This window comes from Piliocolobus tephrosceles, chromosome 2 (assembly GCF_002776525.5).
Source record: "Piliocolobus tephrosceles isolate RC106 chromosome 2, ASM277652v3, whole genome shotgun sequence".
Classification (NCBI taxonomy): Eukaryota; Metazoa; Chordata; class Mammalia; order Primates; family Cercopithecidae; genus Piliocolobus; species Piliocolobus tephrosceles.
In genome coordinates, this window is record NC_045435.1 from 45946208 (window position 1) to 45967425 (window position 21218).

At 44.1% G+C, this 21218-nt stretch overlaps 1 protein-coding gene across 8 annotated transcripts in view; it reads left to right on the plus strand.

Annotated features, from left to right (window-relative positions):
* Positions 1–6139: 6139 nt before the first annotated feature.
* RBSN (rabenosyn, RAB effector) overlaps positions 6140–21218 on the plus strand; it is a 28212-nt gene continuing 13133 nt past the window's right edge. The window contains exons 1-8 of one of the 8 annotated variants that reach the window (XM_023216068.2): positions 6140–6323; positions 7070–7225; positions 8632–8770; positions 9054–9368; positions 14217–14357; positions 18688–18788; positions 19604–19649; positions 19752–19913. In XM_023216068.2, the coding sequence (XP_023071836.2) occupies positions 9221–9368; positions 14217–14357; positions 18688–18788; positions 19604–19649; positions 19752–19913 (598 nt within the window). In that variant the 5' untranslated portion in view covers positions 6140–6323; positions 7070–7225; positions 8632–8770; positions 9054–9220. Of the gene's footprint in view, positions 7249–8631; positions 8771–9053; positions 9369–14216; positions 14358–18687; positions 18789–19603; positions 19650–19751; positions 19914–21218 lie in introns of all 8 variants that reach the window. The other 7 variants (XM_023216024.2, XM_023216031.2, XM_023216038.2 and 4 more) reach the window with 7 other exon arrangements.

Genomic DNA, 21218 nt, shown 5'->3' on the forward strand with positions numbered 1-21218 from the left:
AAACCTCGTCTCTACTAAAAATACAAAAAATTAGCTGGGTGTGGTGGCACATGCATGTAATCCCACCTACTCAGGAGGCTGAGGCAGGAGAATTGCTTGAACCTGGGAGGCAGAGGTTGCAGTGAGCTGAGATCATGCCATTGCATTCCAGCCTGGGCAACAAGAGCGAAAACTCCGTCTCTAATAATAATAATAATAATAATAATAATAATAATAATAAACATTTGGGCTCAAGTGATCCTCCTCCCTCAGCCTCCAAAGTAGCTGGGACTACAGGTACACACCTCCATGCCCAGCTAATTTTCTTTTTTTTTTTTTTTTTGAGACAGAGTCTTGACTGTGTTGCCCAGGCTGGAGTGCAGTGGTGTGATCTCGGCTCACTGCAGCCTCTGCCTCCCAGGTTCAAACGAGTCTCCTGCCTCAGCCTCCCCAGTAGCTGGGATTACAGGCATGAGCCACCACGCCTGGCTAATTTTTATATGTTAGTAGAGACGGGGTTTCGCCATGTTGGCCAGGCTGGTCTCGAACTCCTGACCTCAGGTGATCCACCCATCTCAGCCTCCCAAAGTGCTGGGATTATAGCCATGAGCCACCATGCCGAGCCCCAGCTAATTTTCTAACTTAATTTTCTTATTTATTTATTTATTTATTTTTATTTTTTATTTATTATATTTTTTTGAGACGGAGTCTCACTCTGTCGCCCAGGCTGGAGTGCAATGGCCGGATCTTGGTTCACTGCAAGCTCTGCCTCCCGGGTTTACGCCATTCTCCTGCCTCAGCCTCCCCAGTAGCTGGGACTACAGGCACACGCCACCTCGCCCGGCTAGTTTTATTTTTTTTGTATTTTTTAGTAGAGACGGGGTTTCACCGGGTTAGCCAGGATGGTCTCGATCTCCTGACCTCATGATCTGCCCATCTCGGCCTCCCAAAGTGCTGGGATTACAGGCTTGAGCCACCGCACCCAGCCTTCTAACTTAATTTTCTTTCTTTTCCTTTTTTTTTTTTTTTTTTTTTTTTTAGAAATGGGGTTTCACTATGTTGCCAAGGCTGGTCTCAAACTCCTGGCCTCAAGCAATCTTTCTGCCTCAGTCTCCCAAGTAGTTGGGATTACAGGCATGAGCCACTGTGCCCAGCCTCATCCTTTTCCTCATTAAAATCTCGAGCCTCTTGTTTGTTCTCGAGAGCACTTTCCAAGACAGCTTGGAAGTGTGCAGTCCCAGGGTGCAGTCCTCAACCTTTGCATTTGAATAAATTCTCTTTAAACTACATTCTGAGCTAGTGACATAGCAAGACCCCACCTCTAAAACTTTTTCTTCATTAGCTAGGTGTAGAGGTGCATATCTGTAGTCCCAGCTACTCAGGAGGCTAAGGTGGGATGATTGCACCACTGTACTCTAGCCTGAGTGACAGAGTGAGACCCTGTCTCTAAAAACAAACAAACAAACAACAACAAAAAGACTGCATGCTGACTCTTTTGATTATTCTATGTTGACATGTTGATGGACATTTGAAGTGTCTCTATCTTTTGGCTATTGCGAATAAGATTGCTATGAACATGGGTGTTGGCCTCATTACTTTTTCTTCAACCTGCCCTGTGCACTTCCACATGAGGACTTCACAGTGGCTGTTCCCTCTGCCTGGAATGCTGTTCTCCAAGGGATCCACATGGCTCACTTTCTTCAAGTCTTTGCTCAAATGGTGCCTTCTCAATGAGGCCTACCCTGACCACACTATAAGTTCTGCAACCTGGCACTCCTTGTTCTCTTTACTCTGTTTTTTTCTACAGCACTTACTACTTTCTAATGTGCTATATAATATTATTTAGTATATTAATTGTTTAGGATCTGTGTCTCTCCATGAGAATGTCAACTCCCTGAGGGCAAGGATCAATGTCTATTTTGTTTATCTCAGGCACTCATGTAGGTAGGTGCTTAATACATAGTTTGTTGAATGAACCTAAAATCACAAGCCTAAGTCATTTGCTGAGTTATAGATTTTAAAGTGGAGTCATGAGATGAATGTGTTAGATGCTGTAACATGCCAAACTCTCTTAAATCCCTCAAATACTTAAAATACCATATACACACAGATTGTTTCAAATCTGGGTTAAAATTGAGCTTAACTTCTAAACTGGCTGAAAGTGCATATCTCTGAAGATGTAGGTCAGGGAATAAGATCTGAAGCTGCAGACAACCAGCGTGACTTTTTCTCATGACCTGAGGACCATGCTGTGCTCTTGATTCTCCTTCTCCCTGCACGTAGGGCCACCGTGCAGGTTGTGTGCAGCACAGTTGGGAGTGGGGTGGGGTGGGGGTAAGTGGATGCTGAAATCCAGTCTGTGCCCCACTTGCCAAATGCAGGGCTCGAGTGCCAGCACAGGGTTGTGTCCGTTGGAGAGAAGGGAGTGGCACCTCTTTCGCATTTGCCATAGGCCCCGATGGGCTGGGAGTGGTCCTGCTTTGTCAAAGAGGATGCCAGCCCACTATCTGCAAATTGGTTGGCTTTGCAGCTCACATCTCCCAAGTCAATTCCATGTTTCCTGATTTTCAGGTTTGTTGAGGCTGTTCCCCCACCCACTATTGGATTTAATGAATCCAGTTGCTATGTGATTCTATTCTGAGTTCTTTTTGTAGACATCCCATCTGGCAAGGCCATGACTCTCAAAGCTATTTCTATGACACCAGATTGGATCCTCATACCCTCATGCTATTGTCTGACTCAGTATGACACAACAGCCAAGGCATCTGAATCACACCGCTCTTCCTCTTTCTTTATTTAACAAACATTTACATAGTCCTTCCCCTGTGCCAGGCACTGTCCTAACACTTTCCAAATATTAAGCTATTTAACCTACCAATCTAAGAGGTGGGTACTATAATTATCTCATTTTACAGATGAGGAAACCAAAGCTCAGAGAATTTAAGTGACCCGCCCAGGGTTCACGTGGCCATAGGTGGCAGGGCTGGGATTCAAACCCAGGTCGACTTTTGCTCCATCTTGGCTTTTTTCTTGTCATTCTTTCCCTCCCTTTTCCTCTTCCTTTCTCCCTTCGTTTTCTCTTCCCTTTCTTCTTTCCTCATTCCCTGCTTCCTTCCTGATAGGGCCACAGCAACTGCCACCTGCTTCCCTCAGACACTGCCCAGCCCAGCACACCCTCCCCCCCATCCTCCAGGCAAGGCTCTGCCAGGCTGTCCGTCATCACCCTCATTTCCCTGTGCCAGCAGACAGGGTGTGCCAACCTCAACCCTGTCAACCCGCTGGCTCAGACCACAGCAGCTGGCAGAGGCCTGGGAGCTGGGGCCAGGCCAGCTTGGAGGGCATTTGGCGCTTCGGGAAGTTACACGATGTGCCCAGACCTTCCCCAATGACGTTTATGTTACCCATATCATAATTCATTTTCTTGCCCAGGGATTTTAATGTGGGCAAGATGGCTTGTGCTGCTTGGGATAAACTTAGACAAATAAGGGGCCAAAAGAAAGTGAGAAGTGAGATAGAGGGATAGAGAGACAGAAAGAAATAGAGAACCCTAAGGCAGGGGGCAAGCGTGAAGAGACCCAGGTGTCCAAGATTCTCTCACTAGAAGTGGCTGCCTACAGTTTTGGGAACAAGGAGGAGTGGCTTGATATTATCCCTCTATGTGTGAATGAACTTCTCTCTGAGTTTCTCAAAGGACTCATGTTCTTCTCCATAACTATGTCTTTGCATATGCAATTCCCCTGGCCTGGAAGGCCCTTCCTAATCGTTTCTACCCGAGGACCATGCTCACGTGCTGCCCGCTTATGGGGACCCTTTCCTGAATTCCTGCAGGGGACTCTGCTGGTCTCTCCTCTGACACCATAGCATCTGTGTGCACATGCACACTTCTGTTTTGAACTAATTGGCTTACATCCTCTCTCTCTGCCCAGTACAGGAGTGGTGGCTGGAGGAGGCTGAGGAGGTACAGGAAGTCTATCAGCACTTCACAGAGGAAGGAAAAGTGGGGATTATGAAAGCCTCAAGGCAAGGTGACTCTGGGCTCAAGGCTTACCAACTGGTGACCTTGGGCAAGTCACCTAACCTCTCTGTGCCTCAGCTTCCCTTCTATAAAATGGGAATAATACTACATTTTGTACAGTTTGTACATCATTGAGTTGTGTGAGAATGAAATAAGATATGGAAAGCACATAGAACAGTGTCTGGCGTGTACAAATCCCTCAGTAAATATTAGTCATTATTATTATCAAACTGGAAATAGTCATAGAGTTGCCTAAAGGATTAAAGAAAGTACTTTTGATGAAGTGTGAAGCATATAGGAAAGTCTTTGTGATTATCATTAACAATATCAAGAGCAGTGCTCAATTCATTGTGATTTCCAGAATTAACTTACAAGGTGAGCCCACATTGCTATTGCTTTTTTGAGCAAATGAAATGATGAATATGATGTTTTTTTCTTTTCTTTTCTTTATTTCTTTTTTTTTTTTTTTTTTTTTTGAGGCGGAGTTTCGCTTTGTCACCCAGGTTGGAGTGCAGTGGTATGATCTCAGCTCCCTGCAATCTCCGCCTCCCAGGTTCAAGCGATTCTCCTGCCTCAACCTCCTGAGTAGCTGGGATTACAGGCATGCGACACCATACCCGGCTAATGTTTTATATTTTCGGTAGAGACGGGGTTTCACCATGTTGGCCAGGCTGGTCTTGAACTCTTGACCTCAAGTTATCTGCCCACCTCGGCCTCCCAAAGTGCTGGGATTACAGGCGTGAGCCACCGTGCCCAACCAAATATGATGTTTTTCTGTAAATCATAAAATGACAAGCAAAAATCATGATGGTTTAATAAACGTTCATTGCCCGACCCAAAACGTAGTCCTGCCTGTAAGTGTGGCTCATTCTGGGACCTCTGTGGCCTCAGACTTTCAAAAGGGTGGTTTTACTCCCAAAGTCCTCGTTTTGGGGACCTAAGGCAGAAGCTAGTGATGGACACGGGAGTTGGGCATGTTGCTTTGCTTCTGTCAGGTTAGGAAACCTCTTCCTTGTCTGTATCAGTAAACAAAGGGAAGTCATTATTCACTTCTGCCGACATTGTAAGGTTAAAAAAAAAAAAATTGACCATCAGATTGAGAGAAAAGGCTAAGTTACTGGCGCCAATTTCTTCTGTACAGATGGGAGAACTCAGGCCAAGAAAGGGGAAAGGACCTGTTCAAAGCCACAAAGTAAGGTACAGCCAGGGCTAGAACCTAGATCTCTAGACCCCTAGTTCCCTGCCCTTTCACTGGTGATTACCTTCCAAAAACTCAAAGCTTTCCCAATCCGGAGCCCCATGTCCTTAAATGGAAGGTGATGAAGGCGCAGTGCTCCTGTCCAGAGACCAGGTGGGTAAGACTCTTTGGAGGCAGGGAAGGTGAGACGGGCAAAGCCAGTATGCAGGACACCCCCTACCGTGCAATTAACTCAATCTTCACAACCCTGTGAGGCGGAGACTATCATTATTATCCCCATTTTACTTCTGTAAAAGAGGGCCAGTAACACTGCAGGGATGTAAACGGAGGCCCAGGATCGTCCAATCGTCCCATCGTTCTCTGCAGCTCTTCCTCCTGGAGCCTGGCCATTGCTAAGGTCCAGAACGTGTACAGGGCACAAAGCAAATAGGTCTCCGGTACTGGGATGAGGTTTTGACTCTCTATACCCCATGGTACCTAGCACAGCGTAGGCACGGGGTAGGTCCTGGCTGATCAATCGTCCTGCCTTTTGAAAATGCCATCTTTTCCACAGGTTTGGCCATGCTGTAAACCCCCAGGATACACCTTCTCATACCAAGTCTCCAGTCTCATGTGGTTCTATTCTTGGACTTTCCATCGCCTCCACGTCCCCTGAATATTTTTTCTGTCTCCAGCTCTCAGGAACTTTGACTCCTTGGCTGCCTTTGTGCATATTGGTCAAGAGCCAAAGATCTACCGGCCTCAGCTTTCCCAGCTGTACAATGGGGTGCAGAGCCAGTGGCTGGCTTTAACGCGCTGCTAGATTGGAATCCGAGACATAAGAACCGCACAAAATTACCAAGTCCCACCTCCTCTCCCCGCACGTGTCCCCGCCCTCTTTCGGAAAGCGCCTGCGCAGAAGCGGCCAGACCGCCCTCCACGATTCGAATCCGTATCAGCCCTTTTTGCTGCCTCGAAGACTCGGCGCTCGACAGGCGTCTACTAGCCTGTCTTCCGGTTTCGTCGCCGCCGCAGGCGCTCCTGCTGAGTTCCGAGCGACCGATGGAGATGGCGGCCGCGGCTGTGTGAGGGACGGTGGAGGCCCGGGCCCGAGGACGGGACAGGCCTGCGTGTTCGCAGGAGCCCGGCCGGGTACAGAGGGTCAGGCCTAGTCTGGGGGACGGGGACATCACTCCTCCAGAACGGAGATGGGCGGGTCCTGTGGGTGTGGACCGCGTGTGGTTGTGGTGGGTGTGACGTGAGAGGTGGGAGATGCGGCTTTCAGGCCGTGCGTTTCGCTTGTGTGTGCTTGTGATGATTGGGCTCTGTGCGGTTACGCGGGGCGTATACACTTGGGTTTGGTTGTGCAGCTGTGGGGGGAGTGGGTGGGTGCTTGTCTCCCGAGCGGTTGTGTTTGATTCTCTGGTTGTGTAAAGCTGAAGCGTTTGTGTTCTGAGTTCGTGTAGAGATGTTTGGAGTGTTTTGTGTGGTGTCTGTACGATGTGTGACGTTGTCGTGTCTGCTCCACGGGGTTGAGTCGTTCGTGTTGTGTGTGGTCATGCGACATGTGTATAATCGTGTTAGTTACGTGGGTTGTGGTTGTGTGCGGTCGTGAGGGCGGGTTGAGTGCGGCTGTGGGATATGTCGTCGATGCGGCATGTGTCGGGGTGACATTAATGCTGGATGTACGGTTGCAGAACATGCAGTTTTTTTTTGTTTGTTTTTGATTTTTTACGTGATTTAAGAGTGCGAGGGGCTTGCGTATGTGTTCAGTTACGGTTGTGGGGTCCGATTCGGTGGTTTCTTTATGGTATATGCTTAGTTATATGATTTTGGAGTTCATTCATTTGTTTGTTCTTTAATGGAGCTTTATTGTGCTTCTTCATTGTGTGTGCCAGGTACTGTGCTAAACCTTGGGGAGACGGCGAAGGGGAAAACATATAGAGTTTGTGCCCTCCCAGATTTTTCAGTCTTACTTGGTCACTTCACTTATGTACCTGCGGTTATAAATTGAGATGAGTGCTGTGAAGGAGAAGTCCATTCTGATGCTCTGAGTACGAGGCATTTCTTTGAGGAAGTGAGGTTTGGGTTTGGGCTGAGGCGTGAAGGGTGGTTTTGTGGCATGGATGTGGTGGGCTTTGTGTTTGGTTTGTGGTCGTTTGGGGTGAGTGCATGGGAAGAAAGGGCGCTGTCAGAGTCAGCATCAGATGAACCACTGGCTGAGGAGGGAACAGACCAGACCTAGAGCTACTGTATTTCAGTGGAAAATGTATGAAGTCACTGGGTTTCTTAACTAGAGGGGAAAAATAGGGTCCTGGTGTCTCATTTGTTTATTTTCTGAGTTGCTGCCACCCTTCCGCTTTGAGGACCAGGCAGTCCCTCCTCAGTGGTCTTCTACAGTCCATCCAAAGCTGAGGGTCACACATTCCCCCCACTATATACTGTGGCTTGTAGCCCCAGGTTCTTGGGGAGAAATTTCTCTGCTTTTGTGGAATGGTTTTGTCTCAATTTCTCTTGTGACTGAGAGTCTTGATGAGGTGACATTGGAATTGACTTTGCCATGGGCCAGTAAGACAGAGAATGTAACTTCTTAAGCCCTGAAATGTTTAGGCACCAAAGCCTTTTATTTCTTTATTATTTATTTATTTATTTATTTACTTTTTTGAGACGGACTTTCGCTCTTGTTGCCCAGGCTGGAGTGCAATGGCGTGATGTCAGCTCACTGCAACTTCCGCCTCCTGGGTTCAAGCAATTTTCCTGCCTCAGTCCCCTCACTAGCTAGGATTGGGGCGCCTACTGGCTAATTTTTGTATTTTTAGTAGAGATGGGATTTCACCATGTTGGCCAGGCTGGTCTTGAACTCCTGACCTCAGGTGATCAGCCTGCCTTGGCCTCCCAAAGTGCTGGGATTACAGGCGTGAGCCACCATGCCTGGCCAGCCTTTTATTTTTGAAGCAGTGAGAACATCAGGTTTGCTACTTAACTGTCACTTACTGGCTTATAAGATCTATCGGGGTGCAGTGGCTCACGCCTGTAATCTCAGCAGTTTGGGAGGCTCAGGCAGGAGGATTGCTTGAAGCCAGGAGTTAGAGACCCGCCTGGGAAACACAGAAAGAACCTGTTTCTATAAATAATTTAAAAACTAGCTGGGTGTGATGGCACACTCCTGTTGTCCCAGCTTCTTGGGAGGCTGAGGCAGGAGGATCACTTGAATCCAAAAGTCAAGGCTGTTGTGAGCAATTGTAGCTCACTAGGTGACAGAGCAAGATGCTGTCTCTTAAAAAAAAAAAAAAAAATCTAGTAAGCCCATTAGAGATAAGTGCTCCACAAATATAAAATAATTTTTTTCTTTTTGACTAGTAGGTTTCTAATGTTTCTCTTTAATTGATGTTAGGAGTTCTGGTGTTTTGTATGTTTTTATGGGAGATACTATGTCTTCATCTTTGCATTTCTAACACAGGTGTCTTACAGATATCAAGAACTTAATATATGTGGTTGAATAAACAATCAAGGTAAACAGCATCAAGTAAAAACTTCTGCTTGTTGATAAGTACTTCAGACATTCCCCCAGTGGCTAAAGTGGCATATGAATTACGAAGGTAGGTCATTTGGAATTAATGTAAGAGAATTGCCAAGGTATTATTTGCTTATTTCAAGAATCTGTGTTTCCCACTTAATTGAGTTGTTGTTGTCCAGTGACGTTTTCATGTCTTAGGTTTTGCAGCTTGCTTGGTCTAAGGATTTGAGAAAGAGTTTGTTTTCTCATACTTGCACGGAACAAACATTAAGTACCCTGTTGAACTGTGAAAAGAATGAAGAAAATCCTCAATTGCTATCAGTTTGCCTGAACTGGCTTTTTTCCCTTCTTCTTTTCTTTCTTAGGCTCCTCCTACTCCAGAGAGGAAACCTCATCCAGGGCCATGAAGCTACTTCCTCACCGTCTGTGTGCTGCTTAAGCTAATGCTGCGGAAACCATGGTTCCTTGGGAGGAATCAATCTGACTCTTGGCATGAGATCCCTGCCTTCCTAGGGTTGAGAGCAGCACCGCCATGGCTTCTCTGGATGACCCAGGGGAAGTGAGGGAGGGCTTCCTCTGCCCTCTGTGCCTGAAGGATCTGCAGTCTTTCTATCAGCTTCACTCACATTACGAGGAAGAACACTCGGGCGAAGACCGTGATGTCAAAGGGCAAATTAAAAGTAAGAGGCGAGGACCTTGCCTATACCCTGCTCTCATTGAGAGCTTTAACTCACGGGATGGTTCTCATCAGCTTCAGTGTTGCCATGGGAATATGATAATAGTAGTAGCACACAAATGACAAGTGTTTGTCATGTGCCAGGCATTTTCAGAGTCTCCCTGTTTATTTATTTCATTTAATCCTCACAATAACTGTGTGGCTGTGAGCCACATTTTGCACCAGACACAGAGAGATTAGATAACTTATCTAAAGCCACTCAGTGAAACACAGTCTGACTTTGAATCTAGTAAATGTAATTGCTGTGATCTGGCTTGACTATTCTCTAACTACTAGCCTAACAGGATTTGGAGAGGAATTTCTTTCCTTTGCTATGATGATGGAGGCACATTATGCACCCATTTTACCTGTCACAAATTTAAGCCTACCCACCATCCTTCCTTCCCCAGCTGGTATCTTGCCCTCTGTAGCCCAGAAAAAGGAAGGTCATAGTTGAAAAACAAAAGAAACAATCTGAAAACCTTGGTTTTTGAGCTTCCAAGAGCTCAGATCTGAGAGAGTTGTGGAAAGAATTTTTCAAAGGTACTTTTGACTATACATATGTTGTATTTCCTGGACATCAAATTCTAACCTCCAGATAGGATGCTGCTCCTCTGGGCGGGCACAGTGGCTTATGCTTCTATTCCCAGCACTTTGGGAGGCCAATGTGGGTGGATCACTTGAGCTCAGGAGTTCAAGACCAGCCTGAGCAACATCGCGAAACCCACCTCACAAAAAAATTTAAAAAAAACTAGCCGGGCGTGATGGTGCACGCCTGTTGCCCCAGCTACTCAGGAGACTGAGGTAGGAGGATCGCTTGAGCCCAGGGTGGTCAAGGCTGTAGTGAGCGATGATCGTGCCACTGTACTCGTGCCTGGGCAACAGAGAGACCCTTTCTCTGTCTCACACACACACAGACACACACACACACACACACACACACAACAAAGATGCTGCTCCTCTGGAACTTATTTTTGTAGTTTTCAGCTAACTTGCTTCTCACAGCTGGCAGCATTTCTGAAGGCCATGAGATTAAAAAGTTCTGGATGCTGTATTCACAGTCTTTATTGGGAGGGAAAGAAAGGAATGACCATGTATTTCTAAGTGTACTTTGGCTTTCTGACAGGTGATTCATATGCACGTTGTAATCACATATTTGTACCTAGAGTTTTTTACTGAACTGTTCTGTTCAGTAAAAAAGAGTTTCTAAAAGGATAGACAGTTACAACTTCTATCCAAAAACAACAAAGGCAAACATTTCTGAAATCCTGAGGGCTATGGTGGATGAAGTAGCTTCTGGCTGTAGAGGCTGTAGAGCAGAGCCATAACTATTAGGAGGGGAAAAAAATGCTGTGCTTTATAGTTTTTAGAGTTTCTTTCACAGACATTATTTCATCTGACTCTCCTAACAACTCTGCAAGAAGGTGATTGGTCTCATTTTATAGATAGTAAGTGAAGTGAGGCTCAAGAGATGTTGAGTTACTTATCCACGGTCACACAGGAATTGGCAGAGCTAGGCGTGGAATGTAGGTCTTCTATCTCTATGTCCAGTGCTGCCGTTTGCATGTGACATCACTGAGGGTGAGAGGACCCGTGTTTCAATCACAGCATGCATTGCAGCTTCCTGGAGGAAATGAAGCAAAAACAAAACTGAAAAACCTGATTATGTAAGTTTCCTTTGGACAACCAAAGGAAGAGCCTCCATCATTTTCAACTAGCTTCCAGTCTTGGTGTCAGCTGAACTAAGTCATATACAATGCCATTGCTAAAACCGGTGATGCCAGTGGGTAGAGAGGTTAGAGAATGTTCCCCGATTCCTTCACTGACCCTTTTTTAAGAGGAAGAGTGTTTAAGGTTATTTAGAGAATATGGATACGGGAATCTATTTAAGGAATACTAAATAGAATGGAAATTTTGTGCCTTGTGAAAGAAACTTGAAAGGATCCTTGGCTGGGCACAGTGACTCACACCTGTAATCCCAGTGCTTTGGGAGGCCATGGTGGGAGGATCACTTCAGCTTAGGAGTTTGAGAACAGCCTGGGCAACACAGATCCTGTCTGTACCAAAAAAAAAAAAAAGAGAGAGAAAAAAAATTTTTTTTTTTAGTTAGCTGGGCATGATGACATGTACTTGTAGTCCTAGCCACTTGGGAAGCTGAAGCAGAAGGATCCCTTGAGCCCAGAAGGATGAAGCTGCAGTGAGCCATGATTATGCCACTGCACTCCAGCCTGGGCAGCAGAGTGAAACTTTGACTCAAAAACGAAAAACAAAATAAAGTTACTTCAGCCGGGTGCAGTGGCTCACACCTGTAATTCTTGTACTTTGGGAGGCCAAGGCAGGAGGATTGCTTGAGCCCAGGAGACCAGACTGGGCAACATAGCGAGACCACCTCTACAAAAAAATTATTTTAAAAAATTAGCCAGTCATAGTGGCACGCACTAGTAGTCCCAGTTACCCAGGAGGCTGAGGTGGGAGGATTGCTTCAGCTTGGGAGATCAAGGCTGTCACATTCTAGCCTGAGCAACAGAGTGAAACTGTCTCAAAAAAAAGAAAGAAAAGATCCTCTTGGTTTTTCCCTTTATCTCCCACACTGCCCTACCCCCCACATCTCTACCTCTAGTACTACTAATGATCATATCTTTAGTTAGAAAGGAATTCTTGATTATGTTGCAGTTTTCTGCATTTCAGAATCAGGAAAGTAAAGTTTTAAGGATTGACATGAAAGGTTTTTTGAAAAGCCCTTTAGAAAGCAGATTACCTTTCCATTTGGTCTTTTGATTCTTAGAAATGTTATGACATGGTTTCACTGTGTTAGCCAGGATGGTCTCGATCTCGTGACCTCGTGATCCACCTGTCTCGGCCTCCCAAAGTGCTGGGATTACAGGCTTGAGCCACTGAGCCTGGCCACTTTAGTGCATTTTAAAGGATGTCCTTTTGTTTTGATATTTTTCCAGTTTGGACAAAGCTGCCCCACAGTGACCAATAATCAGGAAGTTTGCTTATTGACTTGACTGTATTAAAGAAGACAAGTGTATTCTTATCAATCTCACCCTCTGCCTGCGAGCCTGGGCAATATCTCTACAAAAAAAATTTTTTTTTTTAATTACCTAGTCATGGTGGTGCACACCTGTAATCCCCAGCTACTTGGGAGACTGAGGCAAGAGGATCGCTTTAGCCCAGGAGATAAAGGCTGCAGTGAGCTATGATTGTGCCACTGTACTCCAGCCTGGGTGACAGAGCGAGACCCTGTCTCTAAAAAATAAATAAATAAAAGGTAAAAGTAATGATATCATTTTATATTCAGTCTGATATTTTCTACTAGATTCTGGTGGAAGAAAGGGATAGCATTCATCCAAGATTAAAGAACATTCATGAGAGAGCGACTTAGAACTGAGAGTTCTTTTTTTGTCCCCGCCAGCTGATTGTTCAGTTTAACAGGTAGTTCTCTTCACCAGCACAGGTGGCAGAACCCAAGTTCTGCAGAGGCATAGTTTGTGAATCAGCACTAGCTGGGGAGAGCTGGAGCTCTCATTTCAGACACATGAGGTGTCTACTTCCAGCCCTGCTGTTACCTGTAAGCTCTGTGATCTTGGGTGAAGCAAGTTCTTCCCCGTCTTTGATGTCGTTTCCTCATTTGTAAGTAGGGCTGTCACCTGCCTTATAACATTGTGAGCATGAACTGGCATGATGTATTTGCAAGCACTTACAAAGGCATTGTGCCTGGTACATACAAGGTCTAAATATAGGAAATGTTCATTTTCTCTTCTTACCAAATCTGGTTCTGTTTGTGTTATGTTGTAGATGTTATATCTGTTTCTTGAAGCTTTTTGCAAGTATTCTCACATACATTCAATAAGTGCGTGGGCAGTAGTGGGGAAGGAAGAACTTTGTGTCCAGTTAAGGCTATGGGGAACACCAGTCCAGGGATGGAGGTTTAGCTGAATCCCATCCTGGAGGTAAATGAGAAGAATTTACTAATGAGTCTGGGATAAATTAATTAGTACTATAGAACTTGGTTTTTAAAAATCTTTATTTTAATTGAGGTATAGTTTTTAAGTGTACACTTCTTTTTATTTTAATTATGTTATGTTGTGTTATGTTATGATATGTTATGTTATGTTATGTTATGTTATGTTATGTGAGACAGGATCTCATTCTGGTTGCCCAGGCTGGAGTGCAGTGGCACAATCTCAGCTCACTGCAGCCTCGACCTCCTGGGCTCAGGTGATTCTCCCACCTCAGCCTCCCAAGTAGCTGGGACTACAGGTGCATGCCACCACAGCTAGCTAGTTTTTTGTATTTTTAGTAGAGATGGGGTTTTGTCATGTTGCCCAAGCTGGCTTGAATTCCTGGACTCAAGTAATTCGCCTCCCTTGTGGGATTACAGGTGTGAGCCACTGCGCCTGGCCCAATTCAAAAAGTTTTAAAAAATGTATATACCCACTTCACCACCACTCCAATTAAGATGAAGAAGAAAACACTTCCATTACCCTGTTTTCCTCATCAAATTTGATTTTAGCACTTTTATTTAATTGTGCTCCTAAGTTTGGCAGTGAGCAGTAATTTAGCCCATATTTCGGCCACCTAAACCAATTTAATGCTAATACTGACTAACCAGTGTATTGCTCTGTGGTAGTTGTAGTATAGTGTTTGTGTGCTTGTTCCTGCATTTTACTTGGGATCTGAATATTTCTGGTGCATTTTTAAACAAATGATAATTATTTTGTTAACTCTTGTTTTTTGAGATTTCTTTTGACTCTTTACTGGGCGTTCTTCATATGGTTCATTTGTATTATTTGTTCCATTTTTCAAGGTCTTGTCCAGAAGGCTAAGAAAGCAAAGGACAGGTTGTTGAAACGAGAAGGGGATGATCGAGCAGAATCAGGGACCCAAGGATATGAGTCTTTCAGCTATGGAGGGGTTGATCCTTACATGTGGGAACCCCAGGAGCTTGGTAAGAAAATTCATTTATTCATTCAGCAAGTGGTTATTGAGCATCTGCTATGTTCTAGGTAAAGTTTTAAAAGTTGACTTGAGGAGGCATCAGTAAACCATAATGGTCTAAGCTTCTAATGGACCTTATGCCCTTGTTGGGAGGAGAAAATGGAAGAGAACCAGCTGAGCATCCACTTCGTGTTAGGCATTACATTAAATGCTTTATACCCGTGGTCTCATTAGATCTTCACTGCACCTCATGAGAACCTGCCCAGGGACAACAGTGAGTAAACTGCAGAAGTGGGGTATGAATCCACATCTCTCGGACGTCAGCCCAGGCACAGAGTCCATTAACGAATCTTTCCTCTCACGTAGGACATTACGTGCCCCGTGACAGGCACTGGGTTATGTAGCTTACTTTTTTGAATACTTATAGTACCATCTACCTACTTTCATGTTTCTGGGATGATAAAAATTCTCTAAAATTTATTGTGATGATTGTACAACTCTTAAAATCCTAAAAACCACTGAATTTGCTTTGAATGGTGTATGTATGTGAATTATATCTCAATAAACCTATTTATCATGCCACACACACTTAGTTGAACTGTCTAATCTTACATATCTGTGTTTTTGTTTTTTTGTGTGTGTTTTTTTGAGACAGAGTCTCACTGTGTCGCCCAGGCTGGAGTCCAGGGCTCCATCATGGCTCACTGCATTCCAGGCTCAAGTGATACTCTCACTTCAGCCTCCTCAGTAGCTGAGGCTACTGGTGCACACCATCACACCTGGCTAATTTTTGTATTTTTTGTAGAAACAGGGTCCTTTTTTGCCCAGGCTGGTCTTAAACTCCTGGGCTCAAGTGATCCTCCCATCTCAGCCTCCCAGAGTGATGGGATTACAGGCGTGAGCTACTATACTTGCCTACATGTCCTTTAACCATCTAATGATAGCAGTCATTAATATAATAAAATATTTTCTGTCCATGAAATGGGTAATTATTCCTTTATTTATTAATTATTCCCTTGTGATTTATTAAATGTTCATGTTTATGATCTTGTTCACCTTTCACAAAAGCCTTGTGAAGTAATGATCCTTTTTCCCATTTATAGATGAGGAAACTGGAGCTCTAAGAAGGAAAGCGAAATATACCCAGGCTTATCTACTATATCTTTTTAGTGCCGTTATAGAAGATGTCTCTTTGAATAAGGAAAGTCCCACAACTGTGCTGTCCATTCAGTAGCCACCAGTCATGGGCTACTTAGTTTTAATAAATTAAAATGAAATAAAATTAAAAGTCACTTCTGTACCACACACTAACCACATTTTAAGTGTTCTATGTCCACTTGTGGCTATTTGCTACTGTATTGGAGAATGGAGAAAATTGCTTTAAAAATAATACTATACAGCCGGGCGCGGTGGCTCACGCCTGTAATTCCCCAGCACTTTGGGAGGTTGAGGCAGGTGGATCACAAGGTCAGGAGTTCAAGACCAGCCTGGCCAAAATGGTGACACCCCGTATCTACTAAAAATACAAAAAAATTAGCTGGGCATGGTGGCACATGCCTGTAATCCCAGGTACTCAGGAGGCTGAGGCAGGAGAATTGCTTGAATCCAGGAGGCAGAGATTGCAGTGGGCCAAGATTATGCCACTGTACTCCAGCCTGGGTGACAGAGTGAGACTCTGTCTCAGAAAAAAAAAAATAATACTATACATATGTAATTATGAGATACATATGAAAGCCAATCCAAAACACGAAGGAGAAATTTTGGACACATGAATTCTTATTAGCTTTGTTTCATGATTGCCCATGTGAGACTACTGGGGTGATTTTCTGATTAAGTTGCCAGTTGCAGCAACTGAAGACAGTCACAAATTGTAGAAGGTCAAGTGAATGGCAAATTTTGTAAGTTAATATTTATTTACGATAGCTTGTTTGTGATACCTTGTTTCATGATTGCCAATGTGAGATTACTAGAGATTTTCTGATTAAGTTGCCAGTTGCAGTAACTGAAATTACAAATTGTAGGTTAAATGAATGGCAAATTTTAGTAGTTAATATTTATGGTCACCCCTAAAAATTCTAAATTAAAGTTTAATTGGATGTTAGAGTATGATTAGGAAAGAAAAGACATGTGGATGTTTAAGAGTATAGCATGTGTGGCCAGGTGCAGTGGCTCACCTGTAATCCCAGCACTTTGGGAGGCCAAGGCAGGTGGATCACATGAGGCCAGGAGTTTGAGACCAGTTTGGCCAATGTGGTGAAACTCTGTCTCTACTAAAAATACAAAAATTAGCCGGGCATGGTGGCACATGTGTGTAATCCAGGTTACTTGGGAGGCTGAGGCATGAGAATCGCTTGAACCTGGGAGGTGGAGATTGCAGTGAGCCAAGAGATTTTGCCACTGCACTCCCACCAGGATGACAGGGCGAGACTCTGTCTCAAAAATAAGTAAATAAAAAGAGTATAACGTGGAGATGCTGATCGAAGGACACAAAATTTCAGTCGGGAGGAATAAGTCAAGAGGTCTGTTATACAAGGTGGTGATTTATAGTTTTTTGTTTGTTTGTTTTTCTGAGATGGAGTCTTCCTCTGTCACTGAGGCTGGAGTGTGCTGCTGTGATCTTGGCTCACTGCAACCTTTGCCTCTGGGTTCAATTCTCGTGCCTCAGCAACCTGAGTAGCTGGGACTACAGGCGTGCACCACTATGCCTAGCTAATTTTTGTATTTTTGGTAGAGACAGGGTTTCACCATGTTGGTCAGACTGGTCTTGAACTCCTGGCCTCAAATGTTCCATGCTCCTCGGCCTTCCAAAGTGCTGGGATTACAGGCATGAGCCACCGCACCTGGCCTAATTATAGTTAATGAAAATATCTTGTATTCTTGGAAGTCAGTGAGAGTAGACTTTGTGTTGTCACCACAAAAAGTCATAAGTATATGAGGTAATGCATATGGTAATTAGCTAGTTTAGCCACTTCCCAATGTATAAGTATTTCAAAACATGTTGTACACGGTGAATATATGCAATTTTTATTTGGCAATTAAAATTTTTTTTTAAAAGCTTGGGATGTGACAAATTCTGTTACACTACAGTCTATAAATGAATAGGTGATCATTGGGAAGGAGACGTGCATTGAGTGCCGGGAGGGTTGAGGGCAATATGTTTCTGGAACAGGTGAGACTGAGCAGGGGATATTTCAGGTTACTCAGACAGTAAGCTATTTGTGTTGCAGACATTTGTCCTGCGTTTTGGCTGCTGGACTGAGGAAGGTACCAGCTTAACTAGCTTCCACAAGGGAATCTATTAGCATTTACATTTTTTTGGCCATTTTGAGAATTGTCTTTATCCTGAGGAAAAACCATATTGTATCAAATTTATAAAGTATGATACAATAAGATAATTCAAAAATTTTTAAATCGCCCATAATGTTACCACCCTGTTTATTTAACATTGGCATGAGAGTCAGTTAAGACTTTACAAATTTTAACTGTGGAGAATGGAGAGTTTTCCATTGCTTTCAGTCACTGCCCCTACCCATCCTTGCCTACCCCTGATTATTGCTAAAATGGGTAACTGACAATAAAGAGATCAGAAGTGGGTCATAAGAAGGGAGTTAGGTTCTAGATGCAAAACTAATACCCTGTCCCACTTGAAATTGCTTTTGTGATTTTGTGGAGTTGGGGATGACAGATGAGACTTGAGGAATCCAAATGTGCTAATTTAATCATCGTAACAACTCTGTGAAGTACATACCATGATTATTCCATTTGATAGTTGAGTACTCTTAAGAGTTACAGAGATGTTAAGTAATTTGTCCAAAGTTACACAGTGTGTGGCAGAATTAAAACTTGAGCACAGGCTGACTCCAGAGTCCATGCTCTTTATCTACGGTACTCTCAGGTCTCTCATATGGTACTTGGTGGCCTCCGAAGGTCACAGTTAACAATTCAGCAGATTTTCTTCCATTTGCTTTCCTGGTTTTTGAATTTTTGGTACAACTCTAAAATCCTAGAGTTTTTACTTGCTTTTGAAATTTTTTTTTTTTCTTTCTGAGATTGGTCTCACTCTGTTACCCAAGCTGGAGTACAGTGGTGGGATCATAACTCACTGAAGCCTCCAGCTCCTGAGCTCAAGCCATCTTCCTGCCTTGGCCTCCCAAGGAGCTGGGATTATAGGCCTACATGCCCATGCCTGGCTATTTTAATTTTTTTATTTTTTGGAGAGAGACGAGGTCTCGCTATGTTGACCAGCCTGCTTTTGAAATTCATTGGGATAAGTGGCAAGGTAGAGAGGCTCCCTCAGAGAAACTATAAGTCATTTGTCTCCCTACCTTCCTTCCCTCTAGGTGCTGTGAGAAGCCATCTTTCCGACTTCAAAAAACACCGAGCTGCTAGAATTGACCACTATGTTGTGGAAGTCAATAAATTAATAATCAGGTTAGAGAAGGTAAATTTTGTTGTCTTAAAACATTTTTTTCTGCAAATACACATTTGCTGGGAAAAAATAATCACATTTCTATCACATGTGTTGTGTATATCATATACAGCTTATGATGGCAGAGAAACGCCTTCTCTAGAGAGGTGCAGAGGATGTGGTGGACAGTTCTAGCCTGGGCCAGCATTCCTTAAGAGAATGGCCCAGGCTGACAAACTTGCCACATGCTCAGCTTCCCTTTTCCCACCTATGAATCCCACTCAGGTGCCAGAAAACCTTTCTTCCTTCAGATTCTTCTTTTGGGTGTCCCAGGCACAATCACCCAGTGAGGTGTAGTGTGTGATGGCAAACAAAGAAGCGGTAACCAGGTCTCACGGGTGTATTTTGATCCTTAATGTGCTTGTTGTGTGTAACCTGGATTGTGTGCTGGGCATAGTAGCAACCACAAGTACAGTTCTTTATGTGTACTTTGTAAGGCAGAAATATGTGGCCAGTTTTAGGGTCCAGGAGCACTGTGGAGAATGGAGAGTTTTCCATTGCTTTCAGTCACTGCCCCTACCCATCCTTGCCTACCCCTGATTATTGCTAAAATGGGTAACTGACAATAAAGAGATCAGAAGTGGGTCATAGGAAGGGAGTTAGGTTCTAGATGCAAAACTAATACCCTGTCCCACTTGAAATTGCTTTTGTGATTTTGTGGAGTTGGGGATGACAGATGAGACTTGAGGAATCCAAATGTGCTAATTTCCCGCTTGATGTATTGGAAAATGTGGAGCATGTATACATCACCTGGTTAATTTCATTTGGCAATATTTTCTCCCGGTCAGCTCACTGCGTTTGACAGAACAAATACTGAATCTGCAAAGATTCGAGGTAACTTTAAAACTTTGCCCACGTTCATCTTATTATCTTTTTTCCCTGACCAAAGCTCTCTTTAAAATGGCCTGCTTTCTTGTTGGTTTGCTCTTTCCAAAGCAATAGAAAAGTCTGTGGTGCCTTGGGTCAACGACCAGGATGTCCCTTTCTGTCCAGACTGTGGGAATAAGTTCAGCATCCGGAACCGCCGCCACCACTGCCGCCTCTGCGGGTCTATTATGTGCAAGAAGTGTATGGAGCTCATCAGCCTTCCCTTGGCAAGTAGGTGACTTGGAGGTGGGGCCCTGGACCCTCATCTTCTTTTGAGTCTAGCTTATTTGCTAATCACCACTGGGACCGTGGAACCTTTTTGTTACATTAATGGCTGATGGGAATCCTCATTCATTGAGTTGCTGATTCTATGAAACCCACTACAGGCTAGGTACTATGCTAGGGGTGGATACAGTGGTCTATAACAGGGGTTGGCAAACTTTGTAAGGATCAGATAGTAGATAAATTTAGGCTTTGTGGGCCACATATGGTTGCTGTGACATTTTTTCTTTCTTTAAACAACCTTTTAAAAATGTGAACACTAGACTGGGCACAGTGGCTCACGCCTGTAATCACAGCACTCTGGGAGGCCAAGGCAGGTGGATCACTTGAGGTCAGGAGTTCGAGACCAGCCTGGCCAACATGTTGAAACCCTGTCTCTATAAAAATACAAAAATTAGCCTGGTGTGGTGGCATGTGCCTATAGTCCCACCTATTCAGGAGGCTGAAGCAGGAGAATTGCTTGAACCTGGGAGGCGGAGGCTGCAGTGAGCTGAGATTGAGCCATTGCACTCCATCCTGGGTGACCAAGTGAGACTCACGTCTCAAAAAAATAAATAAATAAAATAAAATAGCAATGTGAAAATTATACTTAGTTTGAGAGCCATATAGAAACAGCCTGCAGGCTGGACTTGGCTTACAGGTCATCTTTTGCCCATTTCTGGCCTATAAGCCTATAAGGCATTGTTCATTCTCCCAAGGAGTCTAGCATCTAGCAGGGGACATAAACTCACAAATAAATAATTGCTTTCTAAAGAGAGATGTACAATGCAAGAGATTGTGTCAGGCACTCAGGAGAGGCTGACCAACTCTGTCTGCTCTGCTTGGAAGTGGCAAGTGTGATTTTGAGAAGAGGGTCTTGAATATAAACAGTGGGCTAGTCCCTTCCTGTGGGATAAGTCACACACAACTCACTGTCATACAGAAAAGACTAATACAATATGAGAGATGCTGAGTGCTGTGGGTTCAGGGACAGTGAGAGCATGGATGCTTAGGGCTGGGAGGTGATGTTCGAAAAGAGCCTTAAAAGATGAGTAGGATTGCAAAAGAGATGGAGAAAGGACATTTTAGGTAGAATGAACAGCAGGAGCAAAGGCATGGAATTCTGGAAAGCCCAGGGTAGGTTAATAGAGGAGCAAATAGAATAGTTGGGGGTGTGTGGAGGACAAAGTTTAGGTGGAACCCAATCTTCCAAGGACTTTGCAACCAAGCTGAGTAGATGTTGCTGAAGATTATCTCATTGGCTTCTGGGAAGTT